The sequence below is a fragment of the Musca vetustissima genome, unplaced genomic scaffold (assembly GCF_032173495.1).
Source record: "Musca vetustissima isolate MV318-11 ecotype Yass unplaced genomic scaffold, APGP_CSIRO_Mvet_v1 utg3081, whole genome shotgun sequence".
NCBI classification, from domain to species: domain Eukaryota; kingdom Metazoa; phylum Arthropoda; class Insecta; order Diptera; family Muscidae; genus Musca; species Musca vetustissima.
In genome coordinates, this window is record NW_026883736.1 from 456,714 (window position 1) to 475,649 (window position 18,936).

An 18,936-nucleotide genomic window follows, 5' to 3' on the forward strand; every position below is an offset into this window, starting at 1 on the left:
TAGAAATGAAAGTAGCAACAAAAACGTAAGCTAATACACTCAGCGAAAAAATAACACATCGATGTACACCAATACTAACAAAAATTATTTTTTTTTTTAATTATTATAAAAATAATTAATAATTTTTTTTTCTCTCGCTTCCCCCTTTAGCTCTACTTTATGCCACCATTTTTGGTCATGTCACCACCATCATCCAACAGATGACCTCGGCCACGGCTAAGTATCACGACATGCTGAACAATGTCCGAGAGTTTATGAAGCTGCACGAGGTGCCAAAGGCCTTAAGTGAACGTGTCATGGATTATGTGGTATCCACGTGGGCCATGACCAAGGGTTTAGATACGGAAAAGGTATTTCAGGATGTGGTTCACTTTATTTCATTTACTTGCATATTTTTTTCAAATTTCCTGTATAGTAATATAACAACGAATAGAAAGTTAAAAAATGAACACAAACGCCTCATAAAAAAATTGAAATTTTTTTTGAAAAAAAAATTGGAAATTTTTTTCAAAAAATTTTCAAAATTTATTTTTAAAAATTTATGAAATTTTTTTCGAAACATTTCGAGAGATTTAAATTTTTTTTGAAAAAAATATTGAAAATTTAAACAAATATATTGAAATTAAAAAAAAAATGTTTTGAAAATTAAAAAAAAAAATAATTAAAAATTTTTAGAAAAAAAATTCAAAATTTTCTGAAACAAAAAATTGAAATAAATAAAAAAAATTGAAAATTATTTTGAAAATTTTTTGATAAAAAATTTAAATTTTTTTGATAATTAATTGAAAATTATTTTGATAAAAATTGAAAATTTTGAAAGATAAAAAATTGAATTTTTTTTTTTTTTTTTGAAAAAAATTGAAAATTTTTTTGAAAAAAAAATTTTTTTTGATTTTTTTTTTTATATTTCCAAATTTAAAAAAAAATAATTTAAAAAAATATTGAAAATTTTAAAAAAATATATTAAAAATTTTTAGAAAAAAAATTTAAAATTTTCTGAAACAAAAAATTTAAATAAAAAATTTTTTCTTTGAAAATAATTTTGAAAAATTTAATTTACAAAAAAAAATTAAATTTTTAAAAAATTTGTAAAAAATTATAAAAAAAATTGAAAATTTTCTGAAAAAAATTTGAAAATATTTTAAACCTTATTTGAAAAAAAATTGGAAAAAACATCATTAAAATTTTTTTTTCAAAAAAAAATAATTTAAAAGCACCCGAGAACACCTACTCAGTCACAAAATCATCATAGAACACTTTTTGAAAAAAATTACAAAATCTTTTCATAATAACACGCAGTTGTAAATACACTGAAAAAAAACACAACAAAAAATTTCAAAAAAAATCAAAAATATTCAAGCCTTGTTTTCTTGTTTTAATTAAAAAAAAAATTGAAATTCAAATCTAGTTGCGTTGACCATAGCATAGCTGTAGGCAAAAATCAAAACCTCAGCAATGATTAGATGACAATATAAAATGCCTCCCCCCTTCTCTCTCATAACATAGTTGCATTTGAAACGCTTGTTCCACCCTTTCTCTCTTATTCTCTCAACTCTTTTTCAAAGCTTTTTCTGTATTATTTTCACGCCAGCTTTAATTGAAAATTTTTTTCCGTTTTCTTCTATTTTTTTATTTTTTACTTTTTGTCTTTTACTTCTTTAGCTTTAAATATTTCGTAAGCTTTCAACACTATTTTTGGCTATTCTTAACATTTTTTTTCACTTACCACAATTTTGAAAACAAAAAAAAAGAGGTCAGAGCCACGAAGCTCTATATGCTAAAGGAAGAAAGAAAAAACGAATTTTTCCGATTCAGACCAATAGTTTTTAGCAAAAAAATTTGTCGAAAAAAATTGAATGCAAAATTTTTGGGTCAAAATTTTTTTGGTCGAAAATTTTTTTAATGCAAATTTTTTTCTAAAAAATCTAAAATTTTAAAGGATTTTTTGCCATATTATAATTTTGGTCGAAAAAAATAGATACAAAAACATTTTGGTAGAATTTTTTTAACAAATTATTTACAATTTTTTTCACCCTTTAAAAAGTCTCAAACAAATTTTTTGGAACAACATAAACAAATGACCAAATATGTTGAAAAAGATTTTTAACAACATTTTTGGTCGAAAAAGTTTTCACACCAAATTTTTAAAAGTGAGAAAATCTAAAATAAATTTAAATAAATTCTACCAAAATTTTTGGTCGAAAAATTTTTACACCGAATTAATTTTCAAAAAACAAAAAATCAGAATTTTTAAAGGGTGACAAATTAAAAAAAATCTCAAATTTCAAAATTCTACCAACATTTTTGGGAGAAAAATTTTTGGTCGAAAATTTTTTCACACCAAATTTTGTTTAAAATTTATTTTTAGAAATTTCAAAGACTTAATAATTTAAAATATATACAAAAAAAAATTGGTCGAAAAAAAATTCTACCAACATTTTTGGGTCAATATTTTTTGACGAAACACTTTTTACACCAAATATTGTTTTAAAACAATTTTTGAGAGTTGAGAGAGATGTATAGAATAACAATTGGTTGAAAAATAATTCTACCAAAATTCTTTGATCAAAAATTTTTCTCACACGAATTTTTTCAGACTTTATAAAGAGTGAAAAAAACCTAAAATTTATAGAAAACAAAATTGGTCGAAAAACTTTTCTACCAAAATTTTTGGTGAAATTTTTTTTTTGGTCGAAAAAAAATTATCACACCAAATTTTGTGCCACAAAAAAATTGTTTGTGACTTAATAGTGAAAAATGTCAAAAAAAAATTCTACCAAAATTTTTTGATCGAAATTTTCTTCCAAAAAAAGTTTTTAGAGAACATTATTTGGATGAAAAAAATATTTTTCATGGAAATCAAAATTTGTGACAAAACAAAAAAAATACCTAATTTTGACCAATACATTTTTTTGATAGAACAATATTTTGACCAAAAAAATTGGTCGATTTTTTTTTTAATTTTATTTGGTCCAACATAATTTTTAGTACAAAAATTGTCAAAAATTTTGGGCTAAAAAGAAATTCGACCAAATTTTGCTGTCCCAAAAATATTGGACCAAATTTTTTTCGGACCAAATAAAATTCTATAATTGTTTCTCGACCAAACATTTTTGTGTCGATAAAATTGGTCGATTTTATTTTATTTTATTTTTTTTGGGTAAAAAAAATCGACCAAAATTTGTTATATTAAATATTTTCGTACAAAAATTTAGACACATTCTTTTTTAATCAAATTTTTTATAGATTTTGGAATTAAAAAAAATATTTCTAACATATTTTTTTGTCCCAGTTTTGAATACAATTTTTTTTTTAAATACAAAATGTTTTATAGATTGGATTTTTTTATACAATTTTTTTTTTTTCGACCAAAACTATTTATACCAACATTTTGACCCAATTTTTTGATATCAGAAAATTTTTTTTGTACCAATACCGAATTTACAATACAATTTTCGAAATAATTAAAAGTATGTCTACCAACATTTTGGGCCAATTTGAAATACATTTTTTTATAGAAATATTTCTACCAAAATATTTGGCCTAAAATTGTTTATAAATTTTGAAAATGAAAAAAATATTTCTGCCAAAATGTTGGGCCAATTTTTTTTGGTAGAATTTTTTTAAATATATTTTTTTATAGATTGGTTTACAGCAATTATTTTTTTTCGACCAAAAATTTTTTTACCATAATTTAGACCCATTTTTTTTGTCGGATTTTATTTTAATTTTTTTAAACAGATTTTGGAAATAAAAAAGTATTTCTAACAAAAATTGTGGGCCAGATTGTATTGTGAAATACAATTTTTATAGAAATGTTTCTACCAAAAAATTTGACCCAATTTTTTAATTAAATAATCTTATACATATATAATTTCTTTATAAAACATTTCTACCAAAATGTTGACCCAATTACTTTTTTGTCGATTTTTTTTAATTAAAATTTTTATGGATTATTTTTTTCCACAAAACATTTTTCTACCAAAAATTTGGGCCAAATTTTTTTGGTCGGATTTTTTTTAAGTACAATTTTTTAAAGATTGTTTTATAGCAATTAGTTTTTTTCGACCAAAATTTAGATCCAAATTTTTTTTGGTCGGATTTTTTTTTTAAATAGATTTTGGAAATAAAGTGTTTAAACCAAAAATTGTGGGCCAGATTGTATTGTGAAATACAATTTTTATAGAAATATTTTTTTTAATTTTTTAATTTTTTTTTTAAAATATTTCCACCAAAATGTTGGCCCAAATTCATTTTTTTTTTTTTGATTTTTTTAATAAAAATTTTTATGGATTATTTTTTTCGACCAACAATTTTTCTACCAATATGTTATGCCAAATTTTTTGGTCGAATTTTTTTAAATGCAATTTTTTATAGGATTGTTTTTCCAAAATGTTGCCCCAATTTATTTTTTGTCGATTTTTTTTTTAATTAATATTTTTATGGATTATTTTTTTTTTCGACCAACAATTTTTCTACAAAAATTTTGGGTCAAATTTTTTTGGTCGGATTTTTTAAATACAAATTTTATATGTTGTTTTACCAAAATGTTAGTAAAATTTCTTTTTTGTTGATTTTTTTTAATTGAAATTTTTTGGATAATTTTTGTTGACCAAAAAATTTTCTACCAAAATTTTTGGGCCAAATTTTTTGGTCGTTTTTTTTAATACAATTTTTATAGGTTGTTTTATAGCAATATATTTTTTTGTATCTTAAATGTTTCCGACCAAAAATGTTTCTACCAAAAATATAGACCCAAATTTTTGGTAGGATTTTAAAATACAATTTTTGATTTAAAAAAAATATTTCTACAACAATTTTGGGCCAAATTTTTTTAAATACAATTTTTATTTATTTTTCTACCAAAATTTTGACCCAAATTTTTTTGTCGTTTTTTATTCTCATAAAAAGCTTACTCTGCCTTTTTTCTCAAACACCTTTTGCACAATTATTTCTACTACTTCCACTCGGCTTATAATTTTTTTCTTCCACCTTTCCACTGCTTTTCTTTCAACACCTTTATTTACACCCACTAATATTTTCAATATTTTATTTGTTCAATTTTTTCCATTATTTTTTTATTTTGATTTAATTTGTCTGTGTGTGTATCTCTCTCTTTTTCTTTCTCTCTCTCTCTCCCTAAAGGTAAACTCAGAGAAATCGCCAAAAAATGCAAACTAACAAAACTTTTAGGTAGAAAGCTAGAGAGTCTGTGTGTCTATGTGTGTGTGTTACCAGCTTAAAGCTAACAGCTTTTGATCCGTGTCAATACGAAAAGCGTCCGTCAAATATTTGCCATTAGATGATAGCTTTAAACCGAATCAAAAACCAAAGAAAAAATTGAATTGCTAAAAAAATATTGAAATTCGGTTTAAATTTTTTTGAAAATTATATCGCAAAAATGTGTTAGTTCAAAAAAAAAGTTCTCTTTCAGAAGACCCAAAACAGGACAACACTGCCTTTATACCATTTTCGATGACTATAGTTTGTGCCTTCTTAAAATAGTTGAAGAAAATTGTTTGGCCTCCGGGCCAAACCAGTCAACTGGACAGTGTTACGAAATTGAATTTATGTGACCCGAACCTTTTTTTAATTTTTTCTCAACCAATTAAGTTTTGATTTCGTAACACTGTGAATTTGAAAAAAATATTTGTTTTTTTTTTTTTGAAATGTAGGAAATAATAATAGAAAAAATTTGCGGAACCCTAGTTCCGAACTTTTTTTCGATAGAAAAAAATTCAAGGAACCCTAGTTCCGCAATTTTTTTCTATAGAAAAAAATTCAAGGAACCCTAGTTCCGCAATTTTTTTCTATAGAAAAAAATTCAAGGAACTCTAGTTCCGCAATTTTTTTCTATAGAAAAAAATTCAAGGAACTCTAGTTCCGCAATTTTTTGCGGAACCTTAGTTCCGAACGTTTTTTTCTATAGAAAAAAATTCGAGGGTCCCTAGTTCCGAACTTTTTTCTATAGAAAAAAATTCGAGGGACCCTAGTTCCGAACTTTTTTCTATAGAAAAAAATTCGAGGGACCCTAGTTCCGAACGTTTTTTTTTTCTATAGAAAAAAATTAAAGGAACCCTAGTTCCGAACGTTTTTTTTTTTCTATAGAAAAAAATTCAAGGAACCCTAGTTCCGAACTTTTTTCTATAGAAAAAAATTCTGGGACCCTAGTTCCGAACTTTTTTCTATAGAAAAAAAATTCAAGGAACCCTAGTTCCGAACTTTTTTTTTTTTCTATAGAAAAAAATTCGAGGGACCCTAGTTCCGAACGTTTTTTTTTTCTATAGAAAAAAGTTCGAGGGACCCTAGTTCCGAACGTTTTTTTTCTATAGAAAAAAATTAAAGGAACCCTAGTTCCGAACATTTTTTTCTATAGAAAAAAAAAATTGCGGAACGCTAGTTCCGAACTTTTTTCTATAGAAAAAAATTTAAGGGACCCTAGTTCCGAACTTTTTTCTATAGAAAAAAATTCAAGGAACCCTTGTTCCGAACATTTTTTTCTATAGAAAAAAATTCAAGGAATCCTAGTTCCGAACATTTTTTTCTATAGAAAAAAATTCAAGGAACCCTAGTTCCGAACATTTTTTTCTATAGAAAAAAATTCAAGGAACCCTAGTTCCGAACTTTTTTCTATAGAAAAAAATTCAACGAACCCTAGTTCCGAACTTTAGGGTTCCGAACTTTTTTATAGAAAAAATTCAAGGAACCCTAGTTCCATTTTTCGATAGAAAAACATTTCTATAATTTTTAGGGACCTCTCCTTTCGATTTTCGATTTCCGATTTTATTTCCTCCTCCTTCAGTTTTTCTTTTAATTTCGCATTTCAATTTGAGGATAGATGCGCATAGAAACAAAACTAAAACAAGAAAACAAACTTAGAACAACAACAACAATAAAAACTCAAAAGACCTTCCCCTTTCTCTCTTAACAAAAATTCTGTGTTCAAAACCCCTCTCAAAAAATTAAAGATTCCGACACCAACAACAACCAAATTCATTTCACAGGTACTAAACTATTGTCCGAAAGATATGAAGGCTGATATTTGTGTTCATCTAAATCGCAAAGTATTTAACGAGCATCCAGCATTTCGTCTTGCCTCGGATGGTTGTCTTCGGGCCCTGGCCATGCATTTTATGATGTCGCATTCGGCACCGGGCGATCTGCTCTATCACACGGGCGAGAGCATAGATAGTTTGTGTTTTATTGTGACCGGTTCGCTGGAGGTTATACAGGACGATGAAGTTGTGGCTATATTGGGTAAGTCTGAGGATAGAGCCTCTATAGACAAAAAATTGCGGAACCCTAGTTCCGAATTTTTTTTTCTATAGACAAAAAATTTGCGAAAACCTAATTCCGAACTGTTTTTTCTATGGACAAAAAATTTGCGGAGCCCTAGTTCCGAATTTGTTTTTCTATAGACAAAAAATTTGCGGAACCCTAGTTCCGAATTTGTTTTTCTATAGACAAAAAATTTGCGGAACCCTAGTTCCGAACTTTTTTTCTATAGACAAAAAATTTGCGGAACCCTAGTTCCGAACTTTTTTTCTATAGACAAAAAATTTGCGGAACCCTAGTTAGACAAAAAATTTGCGGAACCCTAGTTCCGAACTTTTTTTTCTATAGACAAAAAAAATTTGCGGAATCCTAGATCCGAAATTTTTTTCTGTAGACAAAAAAATTTGCGGAACCCTAGTTCCGAACCTTTTTTTCTATAGACAAAAAATTTGCGGAACCCTAGTTCCGAACTTTTTTGCTCCCAAGAAAATAAATTCACATCATATCTCCTCTGATCCCCCCAGGTAAAGGTGACGTCTTTGGCGACCAATTCTGGAAGGATTCTGCCGTTGGCCAGAGTGCGGCCAATGTCCGTGCCCTTACCTACTGTGATTTGCATGCCATCAAACGTGATAAATTACTCGAAGTCCTCGATTTCTATTCAGCTTTCGCAAATAGCTTTGCTCGCAATCTGGTACTCACCTACAATCTGAGACATCGTTTGATTTTTCGCAAGGTGGCCGATGTGAAACGCGAAAAAGAATTGGCCGAAAGGCGAAAAAACGAGCCACAATTGCCTCAGAATCAGGACCACTTGGTGCGCAAGATCTTTTCGAAGTTCCGGCGGACGCCACAGGTCCAAACCGGCTCAAAAGAGGCCGTCTCCGGGCAAAGTGATGTGGAAAAAGGTGGAGGCGGAGGCATTGGCGGCGGAGGAGGTGGCAGTAGTGGAGGTGGTACCTCAGATACTGCCGATACTGATCGTAATAAGGTGAGTGAGGGTTCGACGATCATTTTTTTTTGTTTTTGTTCTATGGAATGTGGTTTTTTATATGTGTATGTGTGTACATGTATATGTGTGTTAATTTTTGGTAGATTTAAAAAAATTCTATTTTTTGTTGTATTGAAAAAAAAAAATCGAAACTTAAATAAATGTCTTTAAATATTTTACCAGCCAAGTCAAGGCCCTAAGGTGCCAAAGGTTTGATAAATATTAAATGTTTATATTTTTTATTTGTAGTCGATTTAATTTTTTAAATAAATAAAATGGGGTTTAAGGATAAATAATCATAAAAATAAGGACTCGGTCTTGGGCGCATATCCTACAATTTGGAAGATCTACTTGGTCTTTCCATCTAACTAGTGGCCTTCCCCTTCTACGGGAACCATCAGCTGGTTCGCTTTTATATGCTTTCTGGGCTGGGGCATTTTCATCCATTTTCACAACATGGCCTAGCCATCGTAGTCGCTGCAGCTCAATACGTCTAACAATGGCGATGTCCGAGAATAGTTGGTACAGCTCATGGTTCATTCGACGGCGATATTCACCGTCAACGTAGATCGGCCCATAGATCTTTCGGAGAAATTTTCTTTCAAACACTCCAAGAGCTGCCTCATCTGCTTACGCAAGTACCCATGCTTCAGATCCATATAACAGCACGGGTAGTATCAGCGCCTTGTAAAGTGTGAGTTTAGTCTGGCGGGAGGTGGCCTTGATTCTGTACTGCTTACTTAGACCATAGTAGAGCATCTTTTGGCCATCACAATCCTTTTCCGAATTTCAAAACTGATGTCATTCGTTTTATTTATGGCCGTACCAAGGTATATAAAATCTTTAACTACCTCGAAGCTGTAGTTCTCAAGTTCCACAGTTGGTCCGAGTCTAGTGGACGTCTTACGTAACAAGGTATATAAAATCTTTAACTACCTCGAAGTTGTAGTTCTCAAGTTCTACAGTTGGTCCGAGTCTAGTGGACGTCTTGCGCGTTGATACCATCAGCATGGTCTTCTCGCCCACTTTGGCATACTCCTTCTCAATTTGTTCAAAGGTGGCTGTTACCGCTCGCAAATGTTCGACCCATTATATCGATGTCATCGGCGTGGGCGAGTATTGAAAAATATTGAAATTTGAAAATCTAATTTTGTTAATAATAACTTATCCCTAATACATATATCACCAAAATCTGGAAACTCTAATTTCACCAATGAGAGAATGTGGGCTTCGTATCTATATTCGAAATAAAAGACTCCGAATTTTGAAAATATCTCAACAGTACGAAATGGCAAGTTGCACACTGGAGTGCAATTTCTGTTCACCTTTGTGTCTCGTATGGCCTTTATCAGCAGGATGTTAAAAAGATCACAGGACAAACTATCACCTTGTCTGAATCCTCGTTTGGTATTGAAGGGCTCCGATAGGTCCTTTCCGACTTTAACTGCTGACCTCGGGCCACTTAAAGTTATCCTGCATAGCCGTATTACTTTTGCAGGAATGCCGAACGTAGACATGGCTTTAAACACCTCTGAATGGATAGGGCTGTCAAATCCTCGATGTCTAAATCCTCATTCGGTATTGAAGGGCTCCGATAGGTCCTTTCCGATTTTAACTGCTGACCTTGTGCCACTTAAAGTTATCCTGCATAGCCGTAAAGTTATCCTGCATAGCCGCTTTAAACACCTCTGAACGGATAGGGCTGTCGAATGCGGCTTTATCGTCGACAAATAGTTGGTATGTGTCGATGTGTTTTTCGTGGGTCTTTTTCAGGATTTGGCGCAGAATGAAAATCTGGTAAATGGTGGATTTGTCTGGTCTAAAGCCGCTTTGGTTCGGTCAAATAATGACATTGACCATTGGCTTCAATAGTTCACACAGCACACTGGATAGCACTTTATATGCGATGGGAAGAATACTAATTCCTCTATAGTTGGCAAAAATCGTCTTGTCTCCTTTTTTGTGCACGGGACACAGGATGCTGAGGTTCGTTCCAATCATTGGGCATGCATTCCTCTAACCAAATTGTACTAATCAGCTGGTGCATGCTCTTGACCAGCAACTGACCACCAGTCTTGAATAGTTCGGTTTGTAAACCATCGGCTCCTGCTGCTTTATTGTTCTTCATGCTATTGATTGCGATTCTGACCTCATCTTGGCTAGGTGGTATACACTCTATACCAACATCTCTTATTGGTTCTGGGGTATCCTCTTCACCGCCACTATTTGATACCAGAAGCTTTTCAAAATGCTCCTTCCAAATCCTCAACACGGTGTCTGTATCTGTCACCAGTTTGCCTTCTTCATCTCTACAGGAGGATGTGCCTGCACCAAAACCTTCGGTTTGATGTTTTACTCGTTGGTAAAATTTCCGGACTTCTTTCCGGACTCCTGTACATCTCGATTTGCTCACGCTCACGTTTTTCTTGTTCTTTGCTTCTTTTTTCTGAAAACACGTTTCTCCTCTCTCCTATCTCTCCCGATAATTCTCCATCACATTACGTGTTGCTACTATCTGCAGGGTTGCCCTATACGCTGCGTTTTTCATATCAGTAGCATTGCGACACTTCTGATCGTACCATGGATTTCTTGATGGTGGTTTTTGGTACCCAAGTTTTGCTTTTGCTGCAGTTTGTAGGGATTGGGCAAATCTTTGCCATTGTGCTTCTATATTATTATCGGAACAAAAAGTGCTTTCGTCAAGCAGGTGGGTAAGTTTAGCGGAGTAGGCCTCGGCTACTTGTTGTGTTTACAGCTTTTCGACGTCGAGTTTCCGTGTTACATTAGATCGCACCTTTGCTGCTGCATTAAGACGGATGCGTACCTTGACTGCCACAAGGTAATGGTTCGAATCGATATTCGATCAAACGTCTAAAACACTGGGTGAATGCCTTCCGTCTATCACAACATGATCGATTTGATTTCTCGTCGTTCGATCGGGAGAAATCCAAGTGGCCTTATGTATATCGAGATGCTTGAATCTGGTGCTGCTAACTACCATGTTTTTTGTTGCCGCCAAGTTAATCAACCTCATGCCGTTGTCGGATGTTTCTTCGTGGAGGCTGAATTTTCCCCAGGTCTCATTTATTTCTATAGAAAAAAATTCTCATGACCCCAGGTCTCAATTTTTTTCTATAGAAAAAAAATTCTCATGACCCCAGGTCTCAATTTTTTTCTATAGAAAAAAAATTCTCATGACCCCAGGTCTCAATTTTTTTCTATAGAAAAAATTCTCATGACCCCAGGTCTCAATTTATTTCTATAGAAAAAAAATTCTCATGACCCCTGATCTCAAATTGTTTCTATAGAAAAAAAATTCTCAATGCTCCAGGTCTCAATACCCCAGGACTAATTTTTTTTCTATAGAAAAAAATTCTCAAGACCCCAGGTCTCAATTTTTTTCTATAGAAAAAATTCTCAAGACCCCAGATCTTCCTTTTTTCTATAGAAAAAAATTCTCAATGCTTCAGGTCTAATTTTTTTCTATGGAAAAAAATTCTCATGACATCAGGTGTCAATTTTTTTCTATAGAAAAAAATTCTCAAGACCCCAGTTCTTCTTTTTTTTTATAGAAAAAAATTCTCAAGACCCCAGATCCTCTTTTTCTATAGAAAAAAATTCTCAAGACACCAGATCTTCTTTTATTCTACAGAAAAAAATTCTCAAGACCCCAGGTCTAATTTTTTTCTATAGAAAAAAGTTCTCAAGACCCAAGGTCTAATTTTTTTCTATAGAAAAAAGTTCTCAAGACCCCAGGTATCAATTTTTTTCTATAGAAAAAAATTTTCAATGCTCCAGGTCTCATTTTTTTCTATAGAAAAAAATCCTCAAGATCCCAGGTCTAATTTTTTTCTATAGAAAAAAATTCTCAAGGCCCCAGGTCACAATTTTGTTCTATAGAAAAAATTCTCAAGACCCCAGGTCACAATTTTTTTTCTATAGAAAAAATTCTCAAGACCCCAGATCTTTTGTTTTTCTATAGAAAAAAATCTCAATGCTCCAGGTCTCATTTTTTCTATAGAAAAAATTGAAACCTGGGGTCATGAGAAAAATAAAAAAAAAATTCTCAAGACCCCAGGTCTCAATTTTTTTCTCTAGAAAAAAATCTCAAAACCCCAGGTTTCAATTTTTTTCTCTAGAAAAAAAAATTCTCAAAACCTCAGGTCTCAATTTTTTTCTCCCAAAAAAAAAAAAAATTCTCAAAATCCCAGGTCTCAATTTTCTTCCAATTGAAAAAAAATTCTGAAGACCCCAGGTCTCATTATTTTGCCATAGAAAAAATCTGAAAAGCCTCAAAAAAAAAACAGCGTCATTAGATTCCTCGTTATCGACTACATTATTCTCGTTGTTATCGACATTGTGAAAACGCCTTGGGGCAGCGGGCATATGACCATGCCAGGGCAGCGGTCATATGCAGTTTATTCTCCTATTAACCATAATCCGCAGCCAAATTCTTGTCTCGTTTCATGGCAGCTTTTATACAGGGCGTAATCTTCTGATTTACTTACGCCAGTTCCTTTCAGGTCTCATTTTTTTCTGTAGAAAAAAATTCTCATGACCTCAGGTCTTACTATTATGCCATAGAAAAAAATCTGAAAAGAGTCAAAAAACAGCGTCATTAGATTCCTTGTTATCGACATTGTGAAAACACCATTATCGGATATTATGAACATGATCGAAACTGCATGTATCGACCTGTTCGAAACTTCATGTATCGACCTATTCGAAACTGCATATATCGACCTGTTCGAGACTGCATTTATCGACTTCAATAACAGCGTCTTCGTGCAGGCTGAATTGTCCGACAGTGGGACCAAAATATTTTCCCTACCGATTTTTTTCATTTAAATCTCTCCACGCTGAATTTTTTATGTCATGGCCAGGGCAGTGGTCATATGCAGTTTCTAGGCGATCGTAAAAAATATCTTTGGTCTGTTCATATTTGTCTTCCGCTGGAGCATGGGCGCAAATAAGACTGTTGTAGAAGAACTTCGCTTTTATACGGATTAAAGCAATTCGCTCATCTACTGGAGTGAATCTGGAGACGAGGTCTTTCATTCTCCTATTAACCATAAATCCGCAGCCAAATTCACGTCTCGTTTCATGGTAGCTATAATACAGGGCGTAATCATCTGATTTACTTACGCCTGTCCCTTTCCATCGCATTTCCTGTATGGCAATAATTTAGGCTTTGAATTTCTTGAGTACATTCGCCAAAGCGAACACTGCGCCTGTTCTGTATAACGTGCGCACATTGCAAGTGCAGATTCGCAGATCGTGGTCCTTTATACGTTTGGTTTTATTTTTCGTGGCTTTTTCATAGTCGGAGGGGTTTTCCGAGAGTGCACAAATAATCCGACGCCTCAACCCATTTTTTATAGTTCTTATGGGTGAACTGGCGGCACATATTTGCTCACTATTTCATCGGGTGATGAAAATCGCTACCCCAGGTGGTACCACGGGGAGGTCAGTGTCCACAATTGAGATGACAGAGGGACCAAGATAAGCCTGGACTTGGCTTCGAAAGAATAACTTTAAATGCAAATACGCCAAAATTTGTGTTATTATCCTTAAACCCCCTCCTTATTGTTTTTTTAATATATAAAATATTTTATAAATTTAAAAAAATGTTTCTTGTTAAATAATTTGAAAATAATAATAAGAAGAAGAACACAAATACTTATGCTCGTTGTCTTGTCTCTCTTTTTTATGTCTTTTATTCACACAAAACAACAACAACAACAACCTACAAAATAAAACGCCAATGAAAAAAAAAACACACACACACAACAAAAACTCAACAAAATTACAATAACAACAAATATATACACGTATTTGCTATATGTGTGTGTATATGTGTATGCGTGTGTGTTTGTCTATTGCTAAAAATCAAAAAATCCCAAATTTTTTATAAATAAAAAATCTATCATCTCCCTTTCACCCCGAATCATCAACATTCCCCTCCAACCAATTGGCAACCCTATGTTAATACCTGTGTGTGTGTGTGGCAACACCCCAAAGAAGTTACCTGCCAAATTAACATTAACCGAGGATTCCCGTGTATTAACAACCACCGCTGCCGCACCCACACCCTCGCCCTCCCCATCACCATCATCGGGTCCACCATCTGCACGTAGTACCCGTGCTAGCAAATGGGGTCGCCTTTTGGGTAGTTCAAGTGTCGATTCGGCTAGCGATACCAGCGCCAAGGTAGCAGTTTCGAGAAGTTTGAGTGCCCGCGAAAGTCTGCGTGAAAGCACTGCCGCTCAGGCGAGGCAGAGTAGTACTTCGAGTAGCAATGGTGGACAAGGCAATAAAGTAATTGACCAAAACTACAACAACAATAAAATAAGTTTTTTCTTTATTCATTTTTTTAAGTTCGGAATTTTTTGTTGCATTAAATTTTAGTTTAGAATTATTTCTTTATATATAAAAAAATATCAACGCTCGAGGCCTCATTTTTTCTATAAAAAAAATCTGAAAAGCCTCCAAAAATTTCATTGATTACCTCAAAAGCGTCATTAGGTTCCTTGTTATCGACTACCATGATATTCTTATCGACGCTTGTGGAAACATCCTTATCGGCTATTTCGAACTCGTCTTTATCTACATGATCGAAACTGCATTTATCGGCCTGTTCGAAACGGCATTTATCGAAGTTGTTTGAAGTTGCATTCACCGACTTCAATAGAAAAAAATCTCAAGACTTCAAGACTATAGAAAAAATTAGACCTGATATCTTGAGAATTTTTTTCTACTGAAAAAAATGAGACCTGTGGTCTCACGATTTTTTTTCTATAGAAAAAAAATTCATGAGACCTCAGGTCTCAATTTTTTCCTTTAGAAAAAAATTCGTGAGACCTCAGGTCTCAATTTTTTTCTATAGAAAAAAATTCGCAAGACCCCAGGTCTCAATTTTTTTCTATAGAAAAAAATTCGCAAGACCCCAGGTCTCAATTTTTTTCTATAGAAAAAAATTCGCAAGACCCCAGGTCTCAATTTTTTTCTATAGAAAAAAATTCGCAAGACCCCAGGTCTCAATTTTTTTCTATAGAAAAAAATTCGCAAGACCCCAGGTCTCAATTTTTTTCTATAGAAAAAAATTCGCAAGACCCCAGGTCTCAATTTTTTTCTAAAGAAAAAAATTCGCAAGACCCCAGGTCTCAATTTTTTTCTATAGAAAAAAATTCGCAAGACCCCAGGTCTCAATTTTTTTCTATAGAAAAAAATTCGCAAGACCCCAGGTCTCAATTTTTTTCTATAGAAAAAAATTCGCAAGACCCCAGGTCTCAATTTTTTTCTATAGAAAAAAATTCGCAAGACCCCTGGTCTCAAGAAAAAAATTCGTTTTTTTCTATAGAAAAAAATTCGCAAGACCCCAGGTCTCAATTTTTTTCTATAGAAAAAAATTCGCAAGACCCCAGGTCTCAATTTTTTTCTATAGAAAAAAATTCGCAAGACCCCAGGTCTCAATTTTTTTCTATAGAAAAAAATTCGCAAGACCCCAGGTCTCAATTTTTTTCTATAGAAAAAAATTCGTGAGACCCCAGGTCTCAATTTTTTTCTATAGAAAAAAATTCGTGAGACCCCAGGTCTCAATTTTTTTCTATAGAAAAAAATTTGCAAGACCCCAGGTCTCAATTTTTTTCTATAGAAAAAAATTCGCAAGACCCCAGGTCTCAATTTTTTTCTATAGAAAAAAATTCGCAAGACCCCAGGTCTCAATTTTTTTCTATAGAAAAAAATTCGCAAGACCCCAGGTCTCAATTTTTTTCTATAGAAAAAAAAATTCGCAAGACCACCAGGTCTCAATTTTTTTCTATAGAAAAAAAAATTCGCAAGACCACCAGGTCTCAATTTTTTTCTATAGAAAAAAATCGCAAGAACCCATGGCTCACTATTTTGCTGTAGAAGAAAGTTCTCAAGGCTTGAGATCTCACTATTTTGCTATAGAAAAAATTCTCAGCAACAAAAATTCTATAGAAAAAAAATTCTCAAGTCCCCAGGTCTCATTTTTTTTATAGAAAAAATCTGAAAAGCCTCTAAAATCAGCGTCATTACATTCCTCGTTATCGACAACCTTAATATCGTTGTTATCGACGATTGTGAAAACACTTTTATCGGCTAATACGAACTTGTCTTTATCGACTTGATCTTAACTGCATGTATCGACCTGTTCGAAACTGCATTTATCGACTTCAATAACAGCGTCTTAACGACAAAAAATTTAATTGTTTAATTTTAATTTAATTAATTTTAATTATTTTTTATTTTTTTTTATAGCAAAAATTCTATTCGAGCCCACTTCGAGGCTATCGGAGCAATAGTTAATTTCCTTTCTCTAGAAAAAAATTTACGAACCCCTATTTTCTCTTTTTTCGGATTGGAAAATAATTTCTTGGATTTATTTCTTATTTTTTTTTAATAAGATATTCGAAATGGCGCCCAACGTAAAATATTTTTTTTAATAATTTTAAATATTATTTTTTAAGCTAAATTTATGTTTTTTTTATATTTGTTTAATATCAATCGATTAAAATATAATTTTTTCAATATTTTTCAATACTACATAACCTAACATTTATCTCCGCAAAAAGAAAAAAATAAATCAAACACATTTTTTAAAATATTTTCCTTGTTACTTCTTTTCCCTGCCTGCCCTACGCACAAATTGGATTTTTTTCTGCCTCAACTCACTAAAAAAAAATAATAATTCTATTTAAAAAAATGTTTATAAACTGCTGTAAAAAATTGTACAAAAAAAACTCTGGAATGACACTTGAATGAATGCGCAAAAAATGGTTTGAAATCACACTACACATCAAACAACAACAACTCTGTGTGTGAATGCCTTTTGAACGCAAATCTACGGCAATTCTGAAACTCAAAAACCCTCAACATGAATCATTACCACCACAACTCTAAATGAATGTGAACGTGTGGAAAAACAACAACAATGAAATAAAAAAACAAATGCAACTCTGTGGCTGTCTCTGTCTAACTCTCTCTCTCTCTCCATTTCTATATCTCTCAACTGTGTAACTCTCTTTCTGTCTCTAACTATCTTTATCTCTCTTGAACAACCTCTAATTTTACTTACACTCTCTTTTTAATTTTCTCATATTTGTATTATTTTATACTCCTCTCTTAATCTCTTCCCCTTGCTCCATATATTTTTTTCACTTATCTCTTCCTCTCTTCTTCCTGGAACACTTCTCCTTGGTGTCCATTTTCCGCCTTCTTTGCTCTCTCTCTTTTTGCATCTCATTTCCAGGTATTCCCTAAGGCACCCAAACTGCAGGCAAGCCAAGCCACATTGGCCCGCCAGGACACCATCGATGAGGGCGGCGAAGTCGACTCATCACCGCCCAGCCGTGACAGTCGCGTCGTCATCGAGGGCAGCAGCGCTCCCACCACCACAACAACACTCAGCCTGGCCGCTATCACGGCTAAAGACCGCAATCTGGCGTTGGAACGTGAACGACAAATCGAAATGGCTTCATCGCGTGCCACCACCTCGGATACCTATGATACAGGTCTGCGAGAACAGCCTCCCACGTTGGCGCAACGTGATCTGATTGCCACCGTTTTGGATCTGAAAGTTGATGTACGCCTCGAATTACAGCGCATGCAACAGCGTATTGGTCGCATTGAGGACATGCTGGGGGAATTGGTGAAACGTTTGCAACAGCATGATTCCTCCGGCCAGACAACGCCTGCTGATGATAACGTGTGTGTATGCGGTAGTTCGACGGCAACCACAGCGGCCAGTGGCAGCAGCTCAGGGGGCTTAGTTGGTAGACGCCCTGAAGGTGGGGCGACACATTCCACCGCCACAACGCCAGCCGCCGATACGGTCATAACAATATCCACAGTTCCGCCGCCGCCGTCTTCGTCGTCCACCGCAACGGGCATCATCGGTGCGGCTGGCATCGTTGCCGGTAGTGGATTGGTGGTTGCGGGCGCCCCCTCCGCTTCGACAACAGCAGGTGCAGCTGCAACAGTAGTGATGCCAACTACCGTTGCAGCAACTAGCTCATCCAACCTGCTGCAGCCGGTACAAATGGTTACCACAACGGGTGGCAATGGTCTCGGACCTTTGATGCTTAAAAAGCGGCGTTCGAAGAGCAGAAAAGCACCGGCGCCTCCCAAGCAGACCCATTCGCAAGCCGCTGCCGCTAGTGCCGTTGTCCAGAGTCCTGAACAGCAGCGATTACTCGAAGAGGAGTTGCCCACAATGCAGCAGCAGCCGGTGGCTCCATCAACGGTGGCCACCACTGTTGTCGCCACAGCCTCAGGCAGTGCCGGCCAAGCTGGGACAACTACAGCCACCACCACAACCGGTGGTGGCCCAGCCAGCGGCTCAGCAGGTGTTGGTGGCCGTTCGAAACGTGAATTTCTCTAGCCCAAGATTTTAGTACGCCATCAGTCGGATAACAGCAGTTTCGAGCAATAATAATAAAACATCGCAAAGTAAGTCGAAGAAAAATGAATCCCCTAAAAGAAGCTGCGGGATTCAATCTCAAAATGCAATGAGTATAGACTTAATCAAAAAGCTTTTTTTCTATATCTAAAACAAACAAAAACAATATTTCTAAACTAGCTTTAAAGCTGTTGGCGTGCTATAGATCTTAAAACAAAATTTTAAGTTTTGGTTCGGAAGAAAAAAA

The 18,936-nt window shown here is 33.8% G+C and overlaps 1 protein-coding gene across 1 annotated transcript in view; it reads left to right on the forward strand.

Moving 5' to 3' along the window:
* Nucleotides 1-18,671, forward strand: part of LOC133330772 (potassium voltage-gated channel protein eag) — a 113,736-nt gene extending 95,065 nt beyond the window's left edge. Inside the window, exons 11-16 of the mRNA XM_061539181.1 lie at nt 151-350; nt 7,005-7,257; nt 7,800-8,183; nt 8,241-8,266; nt 14,291-14,584; nt 17,541-18,671. Coding sequence (XP_061395165.1) covers nt 151-350; nt 7,005-7,257; nt 7,800-8,183; nt 8,241-8,266; nt 14,291-14,584; nt 17,541-18,671 — 2,288 coding nt within the window. The remainder of the gene's footprint in view (nt 1-150; nt 351-7,004; nt 7,258-7,799; nt 8,184-8,240; nt 8,267-14,290; nt 14,585-17,540) is intronic.
* The last annotated feature ends 265 nt before the right edge of the window (nt 18,672-18,936 follow it).